The sequence below is a fragment of the Epinephelus lanceolatus genome, chromosome 9, assembly GCF_041903045.1.
Source record: "Epinephelus lanceolatus isolate andai-2023 chromosome 9, ASM4190304v1, whole genome shotgun sequence".
Taxonomy (NCBI): domain Eukaryota; kingdom Metazoa; phylum Chordata; class Actinopteri; order Perciformes; family Serranidae; genus Epinephelus; species Epinephelus lanceolatus.
This window is the reverse complement of record NC_135742.1, coordinates 45,950,764-45,977,109: the sequence shown is the minus strand read 5'-3', so window position 1 is coordinate 45,977,109 and position 26,346 is coordinate 45,950,764. Positions and strand designations below refer to the sequence as shown.

At 41.9% G+C, this 26,346-nt stretch overlaps 2 protein-coding genes and 1 long non-coding RNA gene across 4 annotated transcripts in view; 1 reads left to right on the top strand and 2 right to left on the bottom strand.

Annotated features, from left to right (window-relative positions):
- The window catches only part of LOC144464307 (uncharacterized), a 95,425-nt gene that overhangs the window by 46,951 nt on the left and 22,128 nt on the right, over positions 1-26,346 (top strand). The gene's annotated exons all lie outside the window — the stretch shown is intronic.
- Positions 1,335-5,502, bottom strand: gcnt4a (glucosaminyl (N-acetyl) transferase 4a). 2 transcript variants are annotated; one of them, XM_033620300.2, is made up of 3 exons: positions 4,914-5,502; positions 4,650-4,719; positions 1,335-3,568 (listed from the first exon to the last, which is right to left on the bottom strand). In XM_033620300.2, exon 3 carries the CDS (start codon positions 3,565-3,567, stop codon positions 2,278-2,280), a length of 1,290 nt encoding a protein of 429 aa, XP_033476191.2. In that variant the 5' UTR covers position 3,568; positions 4,650-4,719; positions 4,914-5,502; the 3' UTR covers positions 1,335-2,277. The 2 variants fall into 2 exon arrangements, with proteins under 2 accessions (XP_033476191.2, XP_033476190.2); XM_033620299.2 differs by having other exon boundaries at positions 5,059-5,502.
- Positions 7,057-26,346, bottom strand: part of LOC144464335 (ankyrin repeat domain-containing protein 31-like) — a 37,877-nt gene continuing 18,587 nt past the window's right edge. Inside the window, exons 5-10 of the mRNA XM_078171057.1 lie at positions 26,075-26,171; positions 25,731-25,827; positions 16,482-17,079; positions 14,227-14,367; positions 7,783-7,915; positions 7,057-7,539 (exon numbers count right to left, since the gene is read on the bottom strand). Of these exons, the coding sequence (XP_078027183.1) occupies positions 7,346-7,539; positions 7,783-7,915; positions 14,227-14,367; positions 16,482-17,079; positions 25,731-25,827; positions 26,075-26,171 (1,260 nt within the window). The 3' untranslated portion in view covers positions 7,057-7,345. The remainder of the gene's footprint in view (positions 7,540-7,782; positions 7,916-14,226; positions 14,368-16,481; positions 17,080-25,730; positions 25,828-26,074; positions 26,172-26,346) is intronic.

Genomic DNA, 26,346 nt, shown 5'->3' with positions numbered 1-26,346 from the left:
GAAGTGCGGAGGGGTTAGCTCTAGGCTAAGAGCTAGCCCCATCAAACCAGCTGTTACCAGCAGCCTTCTGGCGAACGTCCGCTCGCTGGACATGAAAATGGATTACGTCCGACTGTGGAGATCCATTCACCGAGGAGTGAGGGACTGCTGCCTTGTGTGCATTTCCACTTACTAGTAACGTTAACGCTGCTATTTAACGTTAGCACTGTAACCTTAAGGTGCGGACACACCAAACCGACATCAAAGAACTAGTGGCGACGAAAGCCAACTGTTGTGTCATCTACGTCACCTCACGTCGCCCTGTGTCAGTTGGATTTGAACAAACTACACAGACTACGTCCGACGGCCAAGTAGCACGTACGTTCTGCGTCTGCATGAGAGGAAATAACGCAAAAGGCGAAACCGGAAGTCCGAGGAATGCATGAGATAAACAAAATAGCGGAGTCCTGGCACCTCCACGGACTATTACATCCAGACGGTCCCGGTGTTTCCTCCGCAGGCTCCACTTCACTCAGCTGCCCGACAAACTCTTGCTTCTTCCCACTTTAACCTGAAAAACAAACCAGGGCTTGGAGCTCCAGTTGGATCCAAACGGAGAGCCGGGGCTAGCTCAGAGGCTAGCGGAGGGTAACTGGCTGTGCTTCCCTCCGGTCATGTTGCGGCTAACGCTCCACTAGCCACTCCCAGCTAGCTCCGGTTTGTTATTCAGGTTAAAGTGGGAAGAAGCAGTGGATCTGTCGGGAAGCTGAGTGAAGTGGAGCCTGAGGAGGAAGCACTGGTTAGCCCTGGTTTTACTACAGGCAGATTCACTCGCTACAGGGGCAAGAAACTAAAACCTGAACAGCCAATCAGAGTGATCTCTCTCACCGACAAGCTCCACCGCTGATTCAACATGCTCAATCGGCCGAAAAGCCACCGACGCCGAAGTCCCGACGGTGCGGGTGTGTCAGGGCCTTTATTCTAAAATTCATCAGTCATCACTGACTCCAGTTGAGTTTTAAAACTCCGGGGTTGTGTTTGACTTTCTTGGTTGTAACGTTACACTCACTCTCCTCTTCTGTGTATCTAACGTTACCTTGCCAACGCCTACGTCTATCATGGATGTAATGAGGACATAATGGAGGAGGGGGGAGTAGGCCTTTGGAGGGAGGTGGCATTGCAGGAGGAGGGGGATGGGACTTTGGAGAGAGGCGGGAGTTGTGGATGTTTAAATTTTTTTCTAAGTGCTGTGTGAAATGCAAGAAAGGTAAGAGTTGCAACAACATGAGTCTGGTATTTCTACTCTCAATATCAGAGTAGTCTGCAATAAAAATCAAGAACAACATGGACAGCATATTAAAGTTTAATATCAATTGACACTTGTTTTTAAGATGACATTTCCTTTAATAGTCTGTGAAAGTTACAGACTGACAATAATTAGAATAATGAAATAATGTGGAAACGCCATGCCCTGCTGACACTTTTTGATGAACAAAATTTCAAAACTTTTCCATGACTTTTCAAGGACCCATAAAAAAAGAAAAATTATTGCAAAACTGAACCTCTAAATTCTACTCAAGCATAGTTTCAGGTGGTGAAGGAAAGTGTGAAAAATGAAGAAACTTTATGGTAAATTAAATATCACACATCGATGCAAATTAGAGCAACATTTCTTTGACAGCTACAGAAAATAGATTTGCTGCAATGTTACATTTCGTGGAGGATTATCCAGATTACTGTAACAATGCCATTACACGCAACACAATTCCATGATGTGATTTTTCCAAAACATTCAATATTTTTTACTTATTCCATGACTTTTCAAGGCCCTGAAAAAGTGATTATGAAATTCCATGACCTTTCCATTTTTTCCTTGACCATGGGAACCCTGAAGAACTCTTTCTGGAGAACAATCTCTTTCACAGTGTTAAATAACTGATGCATCATTGAAGCAATGTTTTCATGTGATTCAGGTGTTGCCTTTCCATATAGTGTTGGGTAGTCTAAACTATAGCAGTGCACATTTTATGACCTTATAGAGTGTTTGTTTGAGAAATCCTAATCTGCATAGGAAATAGATACCATCAGATAAATGACATGCACTAACAAGCTCAGGCTAACAACATGAAAGTACTCAAGTAAAGTGCCTGCATCTTAAAATTGTGCTTAACTACAATGACTGAGTAGATGTACTTTGTTACTTTCTTTTTTCTTTAATTTTGCACCTTTGCTTTATAACACAAGAAATACTGGAATTATTTTCTTGTCTCCTTGTCAGATTTCCTCTTCTCTTCAGCATTATGTTTGCACGTATTGATGTTTTTCCATCAGCTTCTCCTCCAAACACTTAATCAGAATGGGGTCCACTTTGGGGTCAAATTTGTTAGCAAACCAGTGGCCATAGTTGAGAAGCCAGCGAAGTTCAGCAGCTCCATAGATGCAAACGCTTCGCATATGTGTACCCGTGCAGACTGGGTAAAGAATTCCTTCTAAATAGTTCCATTTGACCAGTCGTGTCTTACTCCTCAGATCTGTAATGTCAGCCTCTGACCTGGGAATGTGTCCAGGCACCCCAGGGACCCTGACAAGGGTGGCCCAGAAGTGTTCATCTGGTGAGTATGTGTCATCAGACCATGCCAGAAAGTCCTTTGCCACCTGGCTGCTGCTAATGTAATTCACAAAAGCCCGTGACAGGACAAAATAGGCACTGCCGATGAACATCTCTATTCCATGAGGAGGAACATCTTTGGGAACTGTGGTTTTGACAGGAATACGATGGTACTCGTAAGGCACATTTTTCAGCTCATGTTGGAAGCTAAAGCGTTGTTTCTTGAGTTCACTGGGTCGGCTGGACTCCAGCATGTTACTTCCATTCAGCTGCTTCAGCTCCATTACCAGTTCATAGTTTGACTTGAGAGGAAAGTCCTGGCCACATAGGTTGATGACATACTTCCACTTGACCTCTGACCTTAGTAGGTCAGAGAGGCAGTTTAGGTCAGCATTAAGCCTGCTGATGTGGGCATATTCCACAGACTCTAATTTTGAGGCAATGAATACATTTGGAACACACTGAGCCAGGTTTTTAATGGCCTTTATAAACACTGGAGAGGACTTCTGATCATAGTGAATGCAGTACATGTTATAAGGTGCATAGATGGCATGAAGAATACGCTCCACCATGGGTGCATTTTTATGCACCACCAGGGAGTAGGCCAATGGGAAACTCTGCTCTACATCCGACACTGGAGCCATATTGTAACCCCTTGTTTTGACAAATGTTTGGCAGTCTGAGGTCACACTCACCGTGCTATCGTCGTCCACATCAACAATGTCATTTCGTTTTATCTCCAGAGCTTTGCCTATCTCCACAGGGTCCAGCTCGTAGATGGCAGTGCAGTTGATGTCATATCTGTGGCTGTGGGCTCTGGATAAGCTGACAGTGATTCCATAGGGTTCAATGTAGACGCTGTTCCTCACTGTCACTTTAATGTAGACCAGCTTTAGCAGACAGAGCGCCAGCAGAGACATAGGGAACAGGAAGCACCTGTGTCTCAATCTATGTTTGTAGTGTGCACATCTTATTTTCATTCTAGGAACAAAGGGATAAAAAATACAGGAAAATAAACATTCAGAAGATATTATGTAGTTAACCCCTGTACCTGATTATGAGAAGAGCATTAAGTGAGTTAAATATCTGAATCATTTAAAATAAGTGGCAGATTATCTATCTTTTTTCAAGGTTCCCACATATTTTCATGGACAAAATTTCAAAACTTTTCCATGACTTTTCAAGGACCCATATTAATTTTTTTCTTGCCCCACTTGCCCAGCATTTTTCAAACATATCAGTTTCAAACTCTATTCAAACATATTTTCAGCCAGCTGGCACACAGAAGGGGAGAGACAGAACAAAGGGAGAAAACTGAGAAATATACGTGAAGGTTAACAAAATGGTGTCACACATCCACGCATATTACATTAAGTTGACAGCTACAGAAAAAAATGCTGTTGTGTTACATCATATGGAAGGTGATGCATGGGAAATTTCTGTAACAGTTTTACACACAACAAAATTTCATCACTTTTTACTAAACTTTCCAAAAAAAAAAAAAAAAAAATCCTAATTTCATGATTTTTCCAGGGTTTTCCTGACTGTGGGAACTAGGGGTACAAATTAAATTTTTGGTAGCCCAGTAGAGTAATGACATCAAATGCTTTTTCAGTCCACTAGATATATGTTGCTTTGATAAAAATGACTTAAGTGAGATGAACAGATCGGAAATTTTAACTTATTTGATAAAAATCCAATACATGTCATCACAACACTTGGCAAATTGCAATACATTTATTATCGCAATGAAATAGTATTGTGATCAAAGTATCGTGATGAAATCGTATGGGTGGGAACCCATCAGTGAAACAAGTTTTTTTGCAAAGCTGCATCACATTCTGTGAGCCCACTGATTACAGGCTAACCCAGATACATCATTTCAAGTCAGAGAGAGTCTTGTGACAAGGCTCTGGAACTTTCTTTCCCTATAAGAATTCAGTTAATGAACACAAAAGCTAAACATCTGACATGTATATTTATTAATCCGATATTTGCGTTTAGGAGGCAAGACAAATAAAATAAACACCATGGAATTCAGGCTTTGTCTGGTCTAAATTACCTTGCTCTCTAAAGTAGTCTTTGAGCGGATCTCTGCCATGCAATCTTCTCCCGCAGTTCCACATAAGAACCTTAATATAACGACAAACATTTCTTCAGTGAGTGAAAGGGTAAACACAAGCACTGTAAAAGAAACATAACTGTGATACAGTAACAACATGCTGATTCAATAACACTGGGAAACCTGCTTTCAAAACTGTATGAGGAGCAGTTTCCTTCGTGGCTAAGTTTTTTTCTTTTTTGTATGTTTGTTTTTTTTACGCACCAGACGGATGAAAAATGTTATTTTCTCCAGAGGGAATCACACGATGAGGCACGCTACGGTACAACCTCAATATATCCTGAAATACATACATCCGCAACGGTACCTTTAAAAAAGCACATTAGAAGGCGAGGGAGCAGAAATTTACCAGATGCGTAAAGAAAGTGCCGAGCGGTCATGAATTGCGTCTGCTATGTCCGGGTGTCCAACGCTGACTGGAGCGACTGTTCACAGAGAAGTGGCAGGAGGGGAGAGCCCCGGTAGCAGTCCGCCTACTGCCCGGCCACATCCAGCACATCACCACCATCCGATGCATTTGGCACCCACTCACTAATGGTTAACCCTCATCAGCAAAACTGAGGAAAATCCTCATATCTTTAACAGAACCATCCATCAGTGTATGTGCTCAGTATCTGCCCCTATACAGTAGCAAAGCCGGGCCTAAGTCAGGATTTCCTATTACCTACTGGCCCAAAACAGATGCGTAGCACCAACTTTTGGGCACTGTGGAGAAGCACCCTCTGTGGGCCCCCACCCTTCCTCCCTTGCTCCATGTCTCTGTCTCACACCCCTTTTGATTTTTTTGCCCCTTTCTTTCTTTTCATTTTGGATCCCTGAATTCCATTTTTTGGGAAGGACATGACAGTGCAAGTTGGTGCCCCAGCAGCACAAGCAGTCACTCACTTGGCTCTCACTGAGTTCAGAGACAAATAAAATACAAAAAAGGATAATGCACTCACGGTCTCCTGAGAGGGCATGGCCGTTTTCCCCCTGCACCTTGTTTGGATGTGTTGTAAACATCATGCGGATGGATGAAATCAGATCCAGATTATTTTGCAGCTTGTTTTTATCTGCTATCTTAAGCCCTTTTTAGATAGGAATTGTGCAAATTTGCAGAAAAGCCCAATCAGACTTTTTTCAGCATTTGCAGTATAAAAACAAAATCGGGGAGGGCGGAAAATTGCCGCCTACCTACTTTAGTTTATACAGAATGGTTAATGACCTCTTTGTTTGCGAGGGCAAGGAGGGCGCGCAATTCCTTGTCTCCCCAGTTACTCATCTTTACAGTGTCTGTCAGGTTTGCATTCCCCTCTTGCTGCTAGCTGCTTGCTAATTCCTGCTATCAGCTGTTTCCTGTTTATCCACCGCCAGTGGCTCGCACATGCAGCATCATCAACAGCTCCTCCCACAAGTCTTCAACAGCCCCTCCCGTTGCAGAAGGCCACCTCGGTCTGTTTAAACTAAAAGGGTTCTGCCATTATGACTACCCTCCGAGGCGGAAAATTGGGCGCCTCAGATCAACTCGCCTTTCCGCCTCTGTATGTCTAAACGCTCGCAGCTGGCAGGCAAATCGGCCCAACATTTGCAGAAAATCTGGCAGTATAAAAGAAGCTTTAATGTTTGATATCAACCAAGTGTAAGATCATGTCAGTTGCCAGATCTTGCAAGTGTGCTTAAAACATATCTTGAACAAAGTTAATTTTCTCTTGATTTGTCTGTCTGGAAAAAAATGTCATTTCAGTGTCAGTGTAGTTAGAAGGGTCGGGACTTGTAAGAAATGAATCCAATATTTACTAAAGTGACTATGGGGCGACGGAAAGGGTCATAATCTGTACTTGCGGTGACTTTTTTCATTGGAATTTATGTAGTCCGCACCACCGCTAGTCTCCAAAAGTGGCAAGGCAGTAAGCAAAACCCACGTGACACAGACACAGGAAGTGAATCGAATGGGGGCTGTCATGGTTTATCAGTCTCTGACGAATCCTCATACATGGGCGAGACTAAACCACTTTGTGCCTTTAGGGGGTGAGAACGGCCTCAGAGAGCTTCCACGTTTTTTTTTTATTTTTTAGAAAGTTCAGGCTTTCAAATGATTTATTTAGCCATTTTGAATTTAGTTATGGAACTAACTACTTAAAAATGAAAAAGTGCAAACACAACCAAGCCTTTCATCCCAGGCTTTTCAAGGCCCCCCCGTAAAAAGCCTGGGCGTAGGCCAAAAGTGACAGATTTTTCTCAAACGTTTACACACACACCAAAGCAGACACTTTCATGAACACCATTATCTTTACAGTTTTGCTTTAATGCACTTTAAAAGATCACATTTTAAAATGTAAATACTTTAAGTACCTGAATGATGCTCAGATAAACTTGAAGTACATGGAGAACACTGAAAAGAGTGTTAAGGGATATTATGTGAAACTACAACCTATCTTCACACTGCCAAATAGGGTGTGTGCTTTTTAATCAGATATAAACAGAACATGAAACCTGAAGTACAAACACATGAGAACAACAAACCTGTGATAAACCCTGAAAAACTATTCACTGGCATTTAGGGTTTTGGATATGATCACTCTTTGAGAGTCACATTGTACCCACGGTAAGTACAGTAAAGTGATCACAGAATTTGTGACTAAGTTAAATCAAATTTTTCAGAATGAACAGTTGTGGACAAAATGTGAGGAGGGATAATCAGAAGTCTTCAACCCCCAGTCTTTAGACTCTGAATAATCTTTCTTTAGGAGCGTCTCCCAGTAACGGTCCATAATAGCATTTGGCAGCACTTCCTCATCAGTCACCAGATGGAATATCTTGATTTTCATCAGACAGTTCAGGGTCGATGTGTCTGCAGAATTAGAAAAGGTATTCCAATACATTTACAATCATGCTTTAGGTATGAAGTCATATTAATGAGGCTGCTTGAAACAGTGCTCAGAGAAACTCCAGATGGGAGATATACGAGGCCGATGATAAATTACTGACACAGAAAAAGTCATGCTTCAGTGGCTGCCCGCCTGCTCTCTTTGTTTGTCAGAGAAAAGCAGGATGTATGTGGAACTGAGGCTGGAGGTAGGAAGGAACAACAGACCTGTGAACAGTACCCTCTGAGAAGAGCTAGCTCTGCAGTGCTGAACATTGTCCTCATGATGAGTCTGTGGTTTGGTTTCTTCAGCCTCAATGTTCAATAAGTAGTGAGACAAAGGTTTGTCTCTGAACGTCACCTGAGCAAACAGTGGAAGGAATTAATCAGAAATGTCTTTCAACACCACTGACATGTCCGCTTATGACTGATGACTTATTAATGAGAGTATCAAGGTTTCCTGAGTGGGATATATGAACCCTATGGGCCTATTAGGTGTCCTTCAGCAGCACTCTTGATTATGCAACCATTAAACAGGCCTCTGTTGCACTACGCTTTTTAATTTTTTTTTCAATGTCATGGAAAAGGAGGAGTGTGTGTGTGTGTGCTGGTGCATAGCTCTACAGTGAACATTCAATAATTTACAGCCTTATGCTGTGTATTGGCCTGTCTCCACAGACCCCTACTGGCAGTAGCAGACACAAATCAACAGATAGGGAAGGAAAACAGTCTGTGGGAGCTGATTCTTCACAAACAACTGACTCACTCTAGATTCATAACTAACTGACATTAAACTAACAAAAACAAAATAAATAAAAAGGCAGATTTTAATATCACCACAATACTGTATGAACTCTGTTTTACTGTACTGCTGATTTCATTTGATTCTTGCTACCTGAACAAAGTTTTACTGTTCACTTAGTTCATCTTGTTGCCCTTTTTTGCCTTTCATAAAGCACTTCAAAATTACTTGTTTTAGATAAATCAACTTAATTACTATTATGAACCTTGCTATTGATTTATGTCAGTTATTCATGACGTGCATCAGTACAAAAAGTCCATATTCATTTTAAAGGCCAATGTTCAAATCATGCTATTATACATGAATGTGTTTAAGTAGCCTGGTAAGACCATCCTAATGAGGTGAGCTCAACATTCTGTTTCACTCTCTGTATCAGTCTGGACTCGCTGCCCCTCAAACACTTTCCAATTTGGACCAATCAGGGATCAGTTCTGTGGTTGACAATGTAAGCAGCTAATCAGGGACTGTGTTGTAGTTGATGATGTAAAATGTAGGCTGCACCTTGCAGAACAGTGATGGCAGCTTCCAAAGTAACAAGCACTAACTCTAACATCAGTAGAATAAACACAGCAATAAGTGAAGTTACTGCAGAAAGTCAATAAGAACAAGAGTATGCAGTCGCTAAGTTTCTCAGAGGAAAATCTGTTTCTGTCGTTCTTCTGACTGGATTTGGCAAAAGCTAGATTTATCAACTGGTTCTGTTGGTGACGAAGATGATGTTCCCCTGTGTTTTGTTAAGCTGACTGACTGACTGAAGGAATTTGTCTTACTTGCAGTACTCCCACCCACTGAAAATGTTTGGGGGCGTTGCCAAATCCAGACTGACACAGAAAGACAAACAGAACATTGAGCTCACGTCGTCAGGATAGTCTTACCAGGCGAGTGTTTAAAGCAACACTTACCTTTCAGGAAATTTTACACTTTTCTTTGTTTAGGTTAAAATGCTATTAATAAACTGATGGCACACTAAAATGTAAGTGAATTCCACCAGATATAAAAACTCATAATTATACCATTCTCATATGGTTCTAAGAAAACTAACTAACTAACTAACTAATTTTTCTCCTGTCCTGTCTGTCTTCCCCACGTGGAGGCCTCCGACTGACATAACAACATGTATATGTATATGTATATGTATATGTATGGGGTGCCGTTTGTAGTGTCTCACGCTGAAAATAACATCAACATTTTGCCACATTTAACTTCAAACAATGTTTAAAAAAGTATTGTGAATTTTTTAACATCACCTTTTACCACATTTACAGCAATATTTGTTAACTTAGAAATATATTAAATAGTTAAATCTAAATATTAAATGTGGCACCTAAATGTTAAATGTTAAATCTTAATCTAAATCTAAATGTTAAATCTAAATGCTAAATCTAAATCTAAATCTAAATGTTAAATGTAAATGCTAAATATAAATATAAACATAAATGTTAAATCTAAATATTAAATATAAATATAAATCTAAATGTTAAATCTAAATGCTAAATGGACACTAACAACTCAAAGTACACATCAAATAAAATTTCTCCAAACATGTTTCTTGTTATTTTAGGTAGTTATTATCACACTAATATATGTTCAAGTGTCCATTTCCCCCAATAAGTTGGTTTTAATTAGTTATTTGATTCTATAAACACAGTCTGACCATCTCGAGCTTTTATTTTGGTATTTCCGGTGACCGGCAGTGTGAATTTGCATATTAGCTAAATATTCAGTTTCACCCAGAACATTTAGACTTAACATTTAGATTTATATTTAGCATTTAGATTTAACATTTATATTTATATTTAACATTTAGGTGCCACATTTAATATTTAGATTTAACTATTTAATATATTTCTAAGTTAACAAATATTGCTGTAAATGTGGTAAAAGGTGACGTTAAAATATTCACAACACTTTTTTAAACATTGAAGCTAAATGTGGCAAAATGTTGATGTTATTTTCAGCGTGAGCCACTTTACAAACGGCACCCCATATATATGTATATACATATATATACCTATATATCTATATATATATATATATATATATATACACACACACAAATCAAATGAATCAAATGAAATGGGTTTTTTTTATTATTTAATTACTTAGATCTGTTACATGTAGCTAGTTACAAATACACATTTTCATTTTTAAAGAGGTTGAGTAATTTCCTAAAACATTGTTTTATATTAATTTGTAAACTTAGGTTCGAGAGCAGGGCCAGGATCAGAAGATCAGAACCAGGAATTTCTTTAACCATCCATTACCCGCTGCACCCCCACCTCCCATCAAGAACTCCGGCAGCAACAATCTCTGGGGCTTCCCACACTTCCGGTTGCCACACCAGAGCCAGTCACCGCCAGTGACGAATGACATCCCCGGGCTTCTGCTGCCTCAAGGGCCACAACCTGCATCATCAGCCCCCCCCCTAGTGGGGGCCAGGTCGTATTACCCCCTATCCCTACTTCCTCTGTGTCTGACTTTTCTAAAATAATGTCAGCTTTCTTCTCATCCCTGTGTTCACAGGCTTCACAAAATCCCCATGCACATACATCCTTTCATCCCATCATCCCTTCCTCGACCCTTTCCTCAGCTGCATACAATAATATGGCTCCTGCTCCTTCCCTTTTCATGATAGCCAATACTGCAGCACAAGAGCCCCATCCAGTAACTCAAGGGGTCCCACCACAGGCCAATTAAGTTGGCAATTCTCAGCTGCCTCCTCCATTTCAAACCGGTCCATCCTTCGAGCTATGTGGAGCCCCCTCCCACCCTGCCACAGCATGCAAAGTCAGTGTTCCACCACCATGCTCACATCCCACGCAACACTTCAGTCTTAAACCGTCTATCACACGCTGCACCCCCACCTCCCATCATCCCAAGGCCCACAGATATACACCCTGCAATTAATGTTCCCATGCCAAAGGGAGTCGACAAATGGGGAAGGCCAATCCTTTACCAGAGAAGCAGGATGGTGTGCAATAACTTCAACCACCTGAGCTGTTCTCTTTCTAACTGTCGCCTCCTGCACATCTGCTCCTTATGTGGAGGTGCTCATGCCAGGAGCACCTGCCCCCACAATCCAACCACACCCATAGACTGACTAGCACAACATCTCAGCACACCCGTTAAGGTAAATGTCTGTGCCACTGCTCTATAAAACCACCCAGATAAACAATTCATTAACTTTCTCATCAATGGCTTTGCATACGTTTACCACCCAGGTCTAGTAGTACTTCCTAGCACTTCCCACGTCTGCCACAACCTGCAGTCTGCCCTCTCAGAACCTCACACCGTAGATACCCTATTTACTAAAGAGACTGAGCATGCAACTTTTTATTCATTGGATTAAAATGTGCTATATCGTGATATGTATCGTTATCAGGATATGAAATGACCTTTATCAGGATATGAGATTTTGGTCATATTGCCCAGCCCTAATGTACTGTATTATTTGGACCTCTCTCATCTAATAGCTACTCCCCCTAATAGGCATCGCTTAATACATCTGCATGATCTGTAAATGCAAGTGCGAAGCGCATGCCGCAGACATCACCATCAAAGCCCCTTTCTGAGCCAGGGAAAACCCTGCAATAGCATCATACCCAGCCCAGATTTCTCCATGCAATACGCAACAATCGACCCCGCCATCACCCTCATTCGTTTGGCAGGCCATCGAGCCTGGCTTTCTAAAGAAGACATCACAAGGCCATTCAAAGTCTTGCCGATTCATCCAGACTTCAAGCGTCTTTTCAGGGTTTGCTGAAAGGGAGATTATTACTTTTCTGTGCACCTCACATTCAGCTGCAGAAGCAGTCCCAAGGTCTTCGACTCACTTTCAGAAGCCCTGTGCTGGATCCTGATCAACAACTACAGACTTCCTTACATTTTTCATCTTCTCGACAAAACCCTCCTTGTCACTCCACCATCCCCCTCTCTCTGAAGAGAAAACCTCAGGGTCTAGCACTTCCATCGAGTTCCTAGGCATCAACGTGGACTCCATTTCCTTTCAGGCATCTTTGCCCACAGAGAAAGTACAGCGCATCACTCTGCTTATATGCTTGGCCACCTCAATTATGCCATTCGCATAATTCCACAAGCCAAATCTTTCCTGTCCAATCTTTTAACCAAAGCCGCAGCCATCTCCTCTCTCCATGATAAAGTTGTTTTGGATGATGCATGCAAAATGGAAACGCGTTTGTGGCAACATTTTGTTTCTTCTTGGAATAGCATTTCTTTCTTCTATGACGACTTCATCACTCAACTGGAGAACATTCAACTTTACATGGATGCAGCTCCTTCCATAGGTTTCAGTGGTTACTATGGAGAGAAATGGTTCACTTCCACATGGCCCACAGAGTTCAAAGCCCTTGGCTCAGAGTCCCACTCTCCCTCATCCACGCTTCATGAGCTATATCCTATCATCATAGCTGCCATTCTTTGGGGGAATCAACAGTCTAGGAAGTCCATACTAATACACACTGACAGAGAGATCCTTAACAAAGGGCCATCTCATTCCCCAACCATAACGCAGTTCATGCGCAGACTCACATTAATCTCATTCTCATTCATTTTCAGGGCAGCGCACATTTCTGGTTACAACAACAGCATTGCCAATTCACTGGCTCGTTCCACGTTTGATGCTTGGCCCTAGAATCGGATCTCCACCCCACACCAGTCCCACCACTTTCAGCCACGACATTCAAGTAGCTCCTCGGCTAAGAAACCTCTCTAACGCTTCACAAGAAGCCATCCTCAACAGCCTCGCCCCAAGTACTCTCTCAGCCTACTTTTCCAGCTGGAATTGCCTCAAGGCATATCACGGCACTTACCTGCTACCATTTCCATCTCTGGACGTCAGGTCCATATGCAATTTCATCACCCATGCTCATTCCAATCACAAAATCTAGTCCTCCACCATCAAGACCTATCCAGCTGGTATTCAGATTCAGATTCAGAAAACTTTATTGTCTGTCGTAACAGAAAATCTTCTTCGATGTGGCTCCACATACAATCCACATTTACATTTTCTGCCTCAACTCCTATCTCAGCCCATACAAGCCATGAACCAAATACATTAGCTCTAGGTATGCAGCCCTTGCATCACCTCAACACCCTCTCTTTCTCACCGAAGCAGGAGAAATGGCCACTCGATTGTGGTTCCAGAAACATTTTCACAAAGTCCTCCACATTGCAGACATACTATCAGAACACTACTCAAGTCATTCTTTCTGCATTGGCGCTGCATACACAGCTGCCACACTGGGCATCTCAGATCAAACAATCCAGGACCTCGGCCGCTGGTCATCTCAGGCATATTGCTCTTACATCCGCAACAATCTCAACGATGTTCATCAAGCCCGTGCTCAACTCAGTTCACTTTAACTCTGCGTCATTTGGGGAACTGTAATCAGCTCGGGTAGGAAAAATGCCTGAGACGGAACCCCCACACTGAGTCCCCTTCTGTCTGACCTCCAGTTCATCCTCCCAGACCAACCGGACAGAAGACATCCTTCCTCCACCTTCACCCCCACTTACATCCATTCACCATCCCTCAACAACTAACGCCTCCTGAATTACAATTAAACAGTTAAAAGACATATTGTTGTGGCGTGGTCCTTGCTAGTGAACAAACATTAGTTGTATAGTGCACTTGCTGAGGACTGTTTTCAGCAGCACATTAACCTACATTTGGTTCTTTGTCCGTCTCTTGTCTGTCTGAACATGGATCCCACCATGTTCAGACAGACAATAGCATGACTGGAGGGGCTTTTGTGAGTTACAGTGAAAAGCCAATGGAAGCAATATTACTTTTTGCAGTTCTTCTTATGTTTTGAGTGCTGAGATAAGATTTAGGCAGTCTGGTGTCTAACCTTGTCCCAGGCGTACGTTGAACTGACAGGGATGTTATTACCAAGGACAGACTCCAACCAGCATTCTGGAGCCAGGTACAACTGGCCTCTGCTGTCCTTTATCAAGCCATCATTCATCACGTGAGCAAGGTGCCACTGACCCTGCAGAGGCAAGACAACAGATTGTTTTCTGAAATGATGACAGCAGTACTGGCAGAAATAGCCTATGTTGCTAGTACTGCTGTAAAACATATGCTGTAGCAATGTGAGATGACAGTGGTCACCCATTTAATGCGTTTTTAGAACAAAGTGCAGAGGAAAGATTTATCAGCCACACAAAGGCATGACTGTCTGTGTACTGATGAATTTGAAGATAAAGACACACTAATGTGTTGCAAGGACCCTAAATAAACACACAAATAACAAAAACAATGGCCAGGGCCCTGTCCAAATGTTAATTGTTAGAGTGGCAGCCAGTAATTCTTATTGGTCGAAACTGGCACTCACTGCAGTATGAGACAGAAGGGACTCTGACATGCCCAAATTAAGTGTGAAAGCTCCACACATAGGCCTGTTTCCACCAAAAACGTTCAGTGTAGTACCTTCAAAACCAAAAGTAACCCCTATGGACATGTATCTAGGCTGTAGATCAGTTTAGCATGTCCACGGCAGACAGTACTCTAAGGGCCGGATCTACTAAGATCCCAATTTGTGTGTACTAATTTGCCTGCGCAATCTAGAATTTTGCGTGTGGGGCTGAACTGCAGTTTGCGGGTGATCTACTAGAGTGATTGCGTAAATGACAACAGGTGCAAACGTGTTGAGATACCCTATTTAAATGAGGGTTATGTGTGTTTTATGGTTTGCAGCATGGCGAGTTAGGAGAGAAAGCGCAAAGTGAAATTCGACCCTATGGAATTAGAGGTGTTGGTAGATGAGGCCAATAAACACTTAAATGAGCTACAGCAAAGAAACCTGACTGTCTCACAAAGGAAGGCTATATGGGAAGAAATCTGTGAAAAAGTAAATGCTGTAGGTAAAATGATGCGAACAGTGGATGAAGTGAAAAGAAGATATCAAGGCATCAGAACAAAAGAAAAATTGGCATATAATAAAACGTCTGCAAATAAAACAGGTGGGGGCACAGTAGATGAGATGCCTCTGACCAACAGTCAGGGACTGGAGAGGGAGGAGAGGTGCGCATGGCACGTTTTTACACACGCAAACCTTTAGTAGATCCGGCCCTTAATTTTGGGCAGGGTTGTTGCCACTCACTGCTCCATTCATATTTCCTCTTCACTGGTGACACAGAGGAACATCTGCATGTCCTTTATTGTCCACAGAATGGGGTTTTATGCTGTGGGTTGTGCATTGAGTCCTTGTTGAGCAAGAGCAGGGGTTTAGTGCTGCCAGAGCGCACCAGGACAACGCTCCGCCGCGTTTTTTTCTCAAGTGAGGATTAGAATAAATGCCAGTTGAAATTCAAATCCATTTAAACGCTTAAGATCTAATCATCACTAAGGTATATGTCGTTCAAGAGAGACAGTAAAAACAAATGGAATGGTCAAAGTTGTCATATTTACACTTGAGGTGTGCTGATGTATTCAGGTCGTCAGCTAACATTACAAGTTAACATTACATCTTAAGAGTTGCTGGCAGTCAGCACAGCAAATTAATTTTTTATTTTTTTTCTCAGACTACATCTGCTACCAGAGGCAGCAAAACATCCTCTCGTGTTATGGTATTAGTTTACTATTGTATGAAAAACTTGCTGTGATATCAGCAGTGGTTGCATAAGTTTCAAAACCAGCCACAACTCAGCCCTGAGCAAGAGTGACAGTCCTCTATTGACCAATCAACAGACTGCAGTGTTTTTAGCTCCAACTTATAGTATCGGATCAGTGTGTTAAGTACCGCAACAAAGAGGCTGACGAAAATGGGGACAGTCTTTTTGTACCATCCACAACTTTTCACAATGCAAACAGACAAATAACTGTTCTAATGTCTACCAAACTGATTTGAACTGAAGTGGACTGCTTGGTGGAAACGGGGCTTATGTATGCCTGTAAATTAATTATATTCATGGACTTTGTGGCAATGTTCCAGAAGTAAGAGGTGTTGTCTGTATAAACGGTAATCATGAGGAAAATGTAATAATTACCTTTTCTGTCATTAGGAAAGACATTCAGTTTTATTATTTCAGCTGATTGGCAAGTAAGTGTTGGAAAGTGTTACACATGTATCAACTGGGTTTTACGAGAAGAGCTTTACCTAACCTTCAACACGACCTGTAGATCACTTCCAGATGGCAAGACTCCCCTCTGTATGAGCTCAGAGAGATGCGTGCTGTTGTCTTCAGCTCTTGTCTGTATCAGTGCATTACTTCCTCTTCTCTGGAAGTTGATGTGTTCTGAAATATTTTCTGGCTGTGGGGCACTGCTCTGACAGCTACTGACTTTCTTATTTAACACATCAGTGTGTGTGGCGGCCCTCTTGCTCTGGGTTAGTAAAGGAGCAGGAGGACTGGGCACTATGAGGTCCTTAGCATTGTTTGGGTGTGCTGATCTTAACAGTCTGGTCTGTGTACCTGGTCTATGGCTTTCCTTTCTTTGAAAATTTTCATTGCATCTGTGTGCTTCTCTAGCTTTAGAGGAGGCTGGTGTGGAAACTGGAGTGGAGAAGTGATCTGGCTGCTGTCTCACTACTGTAATGCCTTGATGATTGGGAGGGGGAGTGGAAAGTATGGCCTTCATGGTTACATACACCTCTACCAAATGCATTTGCTTCTGGAGGATCTCCACCAAGTTCTTCTGACATGAGGCAAGGGAGACGAGTTGACCTTTCAACAGATGCCGAAGGGTGTTGGCCACACACCTGCACAAAAGAGAATCAGACAATGCTGCTGTTACTTATACAAGTAATGTGTTGGCACAATAATTATACCAACCTTCAGCAGGACAGTCATGTCTTTTAAACAAAACTGTATAAAGACTACATAAGGGGTCAGAGGAAGACAGTACCTCAGCAATGAATAGCAACCACAATATTAAAGCAAGAAACCAGCTTTCACCCCATTTTAACACCAATTTCACTAGCAAGGACCATGCCACAACAATATGTCGTTTAAATGTTTATTGTAATTCAGGAGGTGTTAGCTGTTGAGGAGTGGTGAATGGATGTAAGTGGGGGTGGAGGTAGAAGAGGGATGTCTTCTGTTCAGCAGGTCTGGGAGGATGAACTTGAGATCGGGCGGAGGGAGACTCAGTGTGGGTGTTCCATCTCAGGCATTTTCCTACCCGAGCTGACTACAGGCCCCCAAAAGAGTCAAAATTAAAATAAACTGAGTTGAGCATGGGCTTGACGGAGATCATTGAGATTGCTGCAGATGTAAGAGCGATATGCCTGAGATGACCGGCGGCCGAGGACCTGGATTGTTTGATCTGAGCACCACCAATGCGGAAAGAATGGCTTGAGTAGTATTCTGAGGATATGCCTGAAATCCAGAGGACTTTGTGAAAATGTTTCTGGAACCAGAATCAAGTGGCCATTTATTCTGCTTCGGTGAGAAAGAGAGGGTGTTGAGGTGATGTATTGGCCGCATACCTAGAGCATGATGAATATGAGGGAGTCGGAAGTGTGGATGGTGATGTCAGGGCTGGGCTGATGAGCAGATTTGTAGGAGGATGAAGTAGGTGCGGAATCTGAGCACCTTAGGGAGCCAAAGAAAGCCAGCAGAAACAGGGATTCTAGGGTTAAGTCGACCATACGGGATATGTAGCCTGAGTGTAGAGAACGAATACAGAGGCTTAGAAGGTCGGAGGTGAGTGGCAAGCATCTAGCTGTGAGAGTGGGCTCCGGTTTATGCAAGCCTTTGATCAACACTGTGACATGAGAGTGAGCGACTGAAGGGCAATGGTGGCCAGTGATTAGTTTAATAACTAAGTTGATACCAGCTAGGAAGGTTTGGTTGGTGGATTTTGGAATGAGCATGGGTGATGAAATTGCATATGGATATGATGTCCAGAGACAGCAGGTAAGTGGCGTGATATGCCTTGAGGAAATTCCAGCTGGTTAAGTGGGCGGAGAGAGTGCTTGGGGCGACGCTGTTAAGGATGGCTTCTTGTGAAGCGTTAAAGAGGTTTCTCAGCTGAGGAGCTAGTTCAATGTTGTGGCTGAAAATGGTGGGACTGGTGTAGGGTGGAGATCCGATTCTGGGGCCAAGTGTCTGAATTTCTGGAATGAGAAACAAGACACTGAATTGTCAATGCTGTCGTGGTAACCAGGAATGCGGGCTGCCCTGAGAATGAACTGCTGTTGAGCTGAATTAATGTGAGTCTGCGCATTAACTGCATGATGGCTGGGGAACGAGATCGCCCTTTGTTAAAGATCTCTACAACTGCAGTGTTGTCAGTGTATTAGTATGGACTTCCTAGACCATTCAAGGCCCCCAAAGAATGGCAGCTATGATGATGGGATATAGCTCATGAAGCGCAGATGAGGGAGAGTGGGAATCTGAGTCAAGGGCTTTGATCTCTGCAGGCCATGGGGAAGAGAAACATTTCTCTCCATAGTAACCACTGAAACCTACGGAAGGAGCTGCGTCCATGTAAAGTTGAATGTCCTCCGGTTGAGTGATGAAGTCATCATAGAAGAAAGAAATGCTATTCCAAGAAGAGAACCCCAGAGGCCTATGAAGGGAGCTGCGTCCATGTAAAGCTGGATGATGAAATCATCACAGAGGAAAGAAATCCCATTCCAAGATGAAAGGAAATGTTGCCACAAATGCATTTCCATTTTGCATGCATCATACAAAACAACGTTATGATGGAGAGAGGGGATGGCTACGGCTTTAGTTAAAATATTGGACAGGAAAGATCTGGCTTGTGGAATTATGTGAATGGCATAACTGAGGTGGTCGAGAAGGGCCAGTACCTGGCGTTTTGTGCATCTGTCTACCAGAAGATAGTCTGACAAAGCAGAGTGATGCGCTGTACTTTCTCTGTGGGCAAAGATCCCTTAAAAGGAAATGTAGTCCAGGTTGATGCCTTGAAATGGCCCTGAGGTTTTCTCTTCAGAGAGAGGGACACCAAGTTCTGTGAAAGCTTGTGTAAGAGTAGTGAGCCCGTGGTGAGGAGGTGAGAATGGTGGATTGACAATGAGGAAATCGTCGGGAAGATGAAGAAGGTAAAGGAGTCTGTAATTGTTGGTCAGGATCCAACACAGGGCTTCTGAAAGTGAGTCGAAAAGACTGAGGCACTGTGTGAGGAAGAGGGACGTGAGTGTGGTGGTGGAACACTGACTGTGCATGCTGTGGCAGGGTGGGAGGGGGCTCCACATAGCTTGTAAGAGAGAGATGGTTGAGGGATGAAGGTATGAGGGTCAAGGGTCCAATGGATGAGGGATGAAGGGTTGAATGGATGAAAGGTTGAGGGATGAAGGGATGAGGGTCGAATGGATGAGGGATGAGGATAGACCAGTTGGAAATAGTGATGTTACGCTCGAGCCAGTTTGCTCGACATAGTGTCAGTCTTTTGAAGCGTAAGTGTTCCGAGACAGTGTTTCGTTCCCCACTTCAGCACGCCCACAACTGACTACTGAGAGCGAGGCCTCATTACAGCCAGTCCTGAGGCTTTTTCAGGTCTTCCACTTAGATGCAGTTCTGACACACAGCCAGCAGGTGTCACTCTTCTGACTGTATGAAATGCTTTGAAGCAGCGTGTCATTCTTGAAGCAGTTGTGTCAAAGTAGTTCACTGCTTCATGAAGCTTCGATTTCACCATCACTAGTTGGAAATGGAGGAGGCGGCTGAGAATTGCCGACTTGATTAGCCTGTGGTGGTTGAGTTACTGGATGGGGCTCTTGTGCTGCAGTGTTGACTATGATGGAAAAGGAAGGAGCAGGAGCCGTATTATTGTATGCAGGTGAAGGAAGGGTAGAGGAAGGGATGATGGCATGAAAGGATGTATGTGCACGGGGATTTTGTGAACTCTGCGAACACAGCGATGAGAAGAAAGCTGACGTTATTTGAGAAAAATCAGACCCAGAGGAAGTAGGCACAGGGGGTAATAAGACCTGGCCCCCACTAGGGGGGCTGATGATGCAGGTTGTGGCCCTGGAGGTGGCAGAAGCCCGGTGATGTCATACAAGACGACGCTGGTGGTGATAGCCTCTGGTGTGGCGGCCGGAAGTGCGGGAGGCTCGGAGACTGTTGCTGCCGGAGTTATTGATGCAAGCTGTGGATAGCTGGGGGCTGTACCAGAGGAAGACTGCTGGTGTTGTTGCCAGCTTTGGAGCTGGCTCCTTCGTCTCTGTGGTCCTCTATTCGGCCCTCGTGGAAGGAGAAGAGGAGCACGGAGATCGATCAGAAGTTGGAGAGATCTCGTTTGGCGACACTGACTGGAGACACCGGCTTGACTTCAGCGCGGTTATCACTAGGCGCAGGCGGCTCCGCTGAGAGGCTTGGTTGTGGTCTGCTTGATCTATCATGGCTGGAGGATAATCTACAATACAATAATCGAACAGATGATCATACAAATCGTCTTCTGAATCATGTGGGTTGATCTGTAATTCAGGATCCATCATTCTTTTGAAACCTAAGTTTCTGCGTTGTTGATGTTTGATAATGCGTTCAGACATGTTCTCGAGAAATCTGAGACAAACGGAGTAGGATGGGTTGACCAGGTATAAGTACACTTGACAGGTAATCAGGGGTGTGGTTGAGGCGTGGCCCTGCTCCTGAACTAAGTTAACAAATAAACTTCATATCTAAACCACATTTTGGAAACAAAAATTAGTGTGAATGCACCCAAAATATCCACATTAATCATAACTGTCTAGAGTTTATCAACATGGAGTCCTCACAATCTCAGTAATGACATTTGAAATTTAATTTAATTTAATTTAATTGTGAATTTAATTATAATAAATAAGATGTCCAAAAGAAAGCTTACAAAAAATAATTGCATATTACTGAGTCCAAAAATCTCACATTAAAAATATGTAACTTTGTATATAATATGCTTGATTGATTTTAGGGTTCAATGTTGAGACCTGTCTTCAGGCACACTATCAAAACATTGTAATTTTATGGTGTTTTTTGTTTTTGTTTTAATACTATTCAGTTTCACATGGAAAGCATGCATGAGTAGTGTTCTATAAATATGATGTATTATTAGTATTATCTTGCTGACTGGAATCCATCAATGCATTTCTTTCAACCTGGAGCATTTATTTGGGGTGACGTTATTTTAACTAGAAAACACGTTTTCTGCAGAAAAATCATGTGAGTGCTGAATACTACACTAATACTACACTAAACTGCAAAGCATTGCTGAAAACAGGAATCTTAAGCGGAATTGCATTGCACCGCACTGCTTAAACCCTGGAAGTTAAACTGTAATGCTATAATAACAATTTAATATTTCAAAAGGCTAAAAGAAGAAATGCTTTGTACTTTAAATTGCATAAAACACAGAAAAATACAAAAATAAATGTCCATAAAGAGTAAAACATTTTGACATGTGCTGGTATCTGTAGATGAAGGTATGCAGAGGTAGTAATTGATCACAAAATGTACGGGGGAGGAATAAATACTTTGTGACCTGTTTAAAGCTTAAATAAGGCCTGCCAACAAAAAAAACTACAGAGGGAAGTAGAATTTTAAAGTGCAGTGGATTAATGATTTCAATGTTTTTTCAATTCACTGCAAGTACTTAAAATAAAAATAATTAAAGAAAACTTTGAATTTTGATTATATTATAATCTTGGGGCTTTTATTTAGGAAATTTTGCCTTGTCTGGGCCCCTTGTTAAACTATACTTAACATCTGGGGGCTTTTATATTGACAATCCAGCCTTGTCCATGGCCCCCAGGTAAACTACCTTTTTTTTTCTTTTTTTTCTTCAATGAAACCTGGCTGATTTTTAAAGACATTTATTTTGAAGGAGATTTAAAATCCATCCAGAGTATGAAAATGTGTCACATCAACCCCTCTAGCTTTGTATTTTCAGAATAAACTCCTTTTACCAGCTGGGGGCTTTTATTTTCAAAATCCAGCTTCCTTAATTTATGTTTTAACAAAAGGTTTTCAGTTACATCCATGGTAACCAGAGACCCCATACATTTTTTTGCAGTATTTCTGAAGTATTAAATGAAGGACAATCTGCCCAGAAAGCTGTTTAACATCACACAAATATCCCACTGTGCATGTGTTTTGAGTGTGTTGAGTGATCAGCTCCCAGTCTGCCTTCGAGCTCTATATTCTCCTCACTTGCTACAGTTGACTGAGAATAAAAATCAAGAATCAATGAATACAGACACTGTTGGTTTCTTCCCACGGAGCTAACATGGAAATATTTTGCTTCAGTTAATGTCTGTTGTCAGTCAGCCTGGTGAAAGCCTCTTTGCTGGCCGCTTTCCTCTAAACTCAGCAGTAGCTGCTGCTGACAGACGACTGCTTCTGTGGACAGAGACGCTAAATGCAGTCAGTGGATTGAAAACCACTATCTCCATGATGACAAAAGTAACACTACCAATCAATGACACCGGGCAAAAAAATATGATCCGGGTGTGACATAACAAAATTCTCTATGTGTGCGACATGAAAGGACAGTGTTGAGTGACACTTTTTTCTGTTGAAAATACATAATTTCTGTCGAGTCACACTCTTCAAAAATGTCGAGCACCCTACCACTATAACAGGCTTTAGATTGGGTGATGTCATCAGTGTCACCCACTCTAAGGACACTATATACTAGGGCTGTAGTCAACCAAAGAAAATCTTGGTCGATTGAAATTCTTCTTACTCTTAAACCAAACGATTGGTTGATGGAGAAAAAATGTACGTTGAATTAGCTAAATCGCCACAGTGCACTGAGTGCACTCTACCTTGTAGCATTACCTGTCCACCAAAGGCTTTTTTTTCCTTGTCACAGGGCTCACACTTGCCCTGGGCATCTAAACTCTGTGTTCAAGCAAGTGGAATCCCTTGAGTGAAAAATAAATGTGATCTCCAGTGTTATATTATCTGAAAAAAGACTGCACTGTAACACCTTTCCACCTGACCTGCTTGTGCGTATATCTCACCTCAAAGCATTGAACTGGGCTGATGGGAAAAATCTGACATGGTTTCTGTAGCTGACAGTATGCAGATGTAGAGTCCAAAAAATGTATGGAAGTGAAATAAGAATAAAGATTTGAATCTAAATAGCGTGAACGCTGAATCAGCACTGGCACAAGAAGGAGTAGGATAACAATAGTTTGAAAGCATCTGAATCAGCATTCACACTAATAATAACGATTCAAAGAACAATAGTTTGGATGCTGAATCAGTATTCACACTAAACATATGCAAGATAAATAATAAAGATATGGACAACAACAGTGTGAATGCTGATCGGCACTCACACTTATTGACATTTGGATAAACAAACAATCCTATGTTTGAAAATGAGAACAGTGTAGTCTCATGGAAACTGACCCCTCTACTCAGGCTAGCAAATATGACATTACATTCAGGGCCGGATCTACTAAGATCCCAATTTGCGTGTACTAATTTGCCTGCGCAATCTAGAATTTTGCGTGTGGGGCTGAACTGCGGTTTGCGGGTGATCTACTAAGAGTGACTGCGTAAATGACAACAGGTGCAAACATGTTGGAGACACCCTATTTAAATTAGGGTTTTGCGTGTTTTATGGTTTGCAGCATGGCGAGTTAGGAGAGAAAGCGCAAAGTGAAATTCGACCCTATGGAATTAGAGGTGTTGGTAGATGAGGCCAATAAACACTTAAATGAGCTACAGCAAAGAAACCTGACTGTCTAACAAAGGAACGCTATATGGGAAGAAATCTGTGACCAACAGTCAGGGACCGGAGAGGGAGGAGAGGTGCACACGGCAGGCAAGTTCCACCTGCGTAAAAGATAACACAAATAATACACTCAACTGTCACGTTTAAGTTTTCTTATATTGGCTGTGAATATTCATTTTGTGTAAAATAGGCTATACGATAAAGAACTGTTTAGTTTTTTTGCCACAATAAATGTTAGAGCTATAGCCTAATATATTTTGTGACTGAAACAATGTGTCTTTAATATGATTTTGCGTGGCTTAACATAATGACACGTTAATGAGACTGAGTATTTCGTTTGATAATAATGTTTGGAATCTAGAAAGTGACTTCAATCATCTTTTTTTCAGTAAATGTTGATTCGCTTAACTTTGCAATGCTCTGCAGTTTATTGGGGCACACTAGCACTTGTATTCTAATCTACAGCATTATGTTTAACACTAGAACCGCCACGAAGGTCTGTTTGGGTTTTTATAATGCAAATAACTCTTTTTAGATAAAACCTACAAGCTTCTCTTCCTATGACTTTTCCTAAAAATGTGTCTTGTATGTTTTCTGAAGCCTTTAAGTTACAAAACTGAAACACACTACACTTCTGAGCATTTATACCTCCGACCGCTGCTGAAAATTATACATTTTGATACATACAATAGGCTGCTATACATATTACAAAACTCTGTAAAAGTACACCAAAGCATACATTTTCGTTTCCAAATATTTATTTGAAGACAAAACCATTCATACGGTCAATAAAAAAACATTTTGTTAATAATAAAAAACGAATGTAATCTCAACAGTGACCGGGCCAGCCGGCGGGACTGCGGCTGAACCACTTCCAATGTTCACTCATTCATTCAATCGCGTGTTCAGTGTGTGTGTGTGTGTGTGTTAGTATGTCAGAGAGGAGGAGTTCTCCTCCGGCATGGCATTCTGCTCCAGCCCATGTTGCTTGCTTCACACAAGGGTGAAAAATGCATTCTCTACATCTTCTTTCATCGTTTCGATGTCTCCTTCTTGCAACAATAATCGCAGCAGTGTGTGCGCAATACAAACCGTCTGCACCTCCCTTTGACACGTGTTAAATATAGACGCAGTTTCTATGAGAAAAATTGCTTTCAGGTTTGATAAATCACTTTGCTTGTGCTAAATTAATATATTTACATTTTCTCCTCCCAGCACACGCACAATTGCGTGTAAACGCCCCATATTGCATATTCATTGCAGCAAATGTGCTAACTGGATGCAGATGCGCTATTTTGCACCTTTGAAAGACGCAACCCTTAGTGCGCACTGTTAGTAAATCAGTTTGTACATTTTCTTGCATGTGCAATGAGTTTGCACACGTTTTTATACACGCAAACCTTTAGTAGTTCTGGCCCTCAGTGTTATAGTTGTAGACATTGTTGTGTTTGGCAATAGTCAAAATCTGCTTTTGAGAGATATATGACAGCTTCAAGAAGACAAACATGTCATTGTAACCATGTCCTGTAAAGACATTATTTGTATTTCTAATAACTCACTGCTTGCACATACTGTACACTGTAAGCCAGCAGGAATGATACTGTGTTACACAGTGTTTTCATTTTGAGAACATGGTAAAATTACAAAAAAAGGAAGTGAATTACTTACAAACTATACAAAGCCTCAAAAGTCAAGCAAGGGAGAAGTTCCTGAACTCACCACTGTTTTTGGGCAAGATTATCTTTCTCCACATGCTGTTTGGTGAGCACCTCACTCAGCATGTTGTGGATCTGTATTAAAGCGACATGATATCCGTCTGAAAAACAGTACAGCTACAGTAAATGATACAAATTCAGCATCTTTTTGGTTATCCTCTATTTGAAACCAAGTAGACAATGTTTTGCATTAGTATTGCCAGCTGGATATGTTGTGATCCTAGTGGCTATTTATAGTGTATAATTCTTTTTGTGTACTTCAAACATTAACATGTAAATGGATATCACTGCTACTGTCAGTAGGCAGTGACTTGTCTTGACAGGCTGGACTGTTTGCAGCTGCTCTACCTGCATCCTCTGGACCTGTCAGAGGCCAGGTCAGTATTTCTGTTTGTTTCCTTCTCACCTCCTCCAAAGCCACTGTTATAGCCTCTGACTGACTCAACTATAAAGAAAGATAATTAGTGAGAAATTCACATCAAAGCTGCAAAACCAGTGAAGATTTCGATAAAGTGATGCTGCATGTCTCCTAAAGAGAGGGATGACATCAAACTATTGGACTTGTACCTTATATGGTTAAAAAGACTTTTTTGTCAGCTGACACAAATGCACACTTTAGT

What these genes read in the sequence shown, in the direction of transcription:
- gcnt4a (XM_033620300.2), bottom strand. Translation starts at nt 3,567, where the DNA reads ATGAAAATAAGATGTGCACACTACAAACATAGATTGAGACACAGGTGC.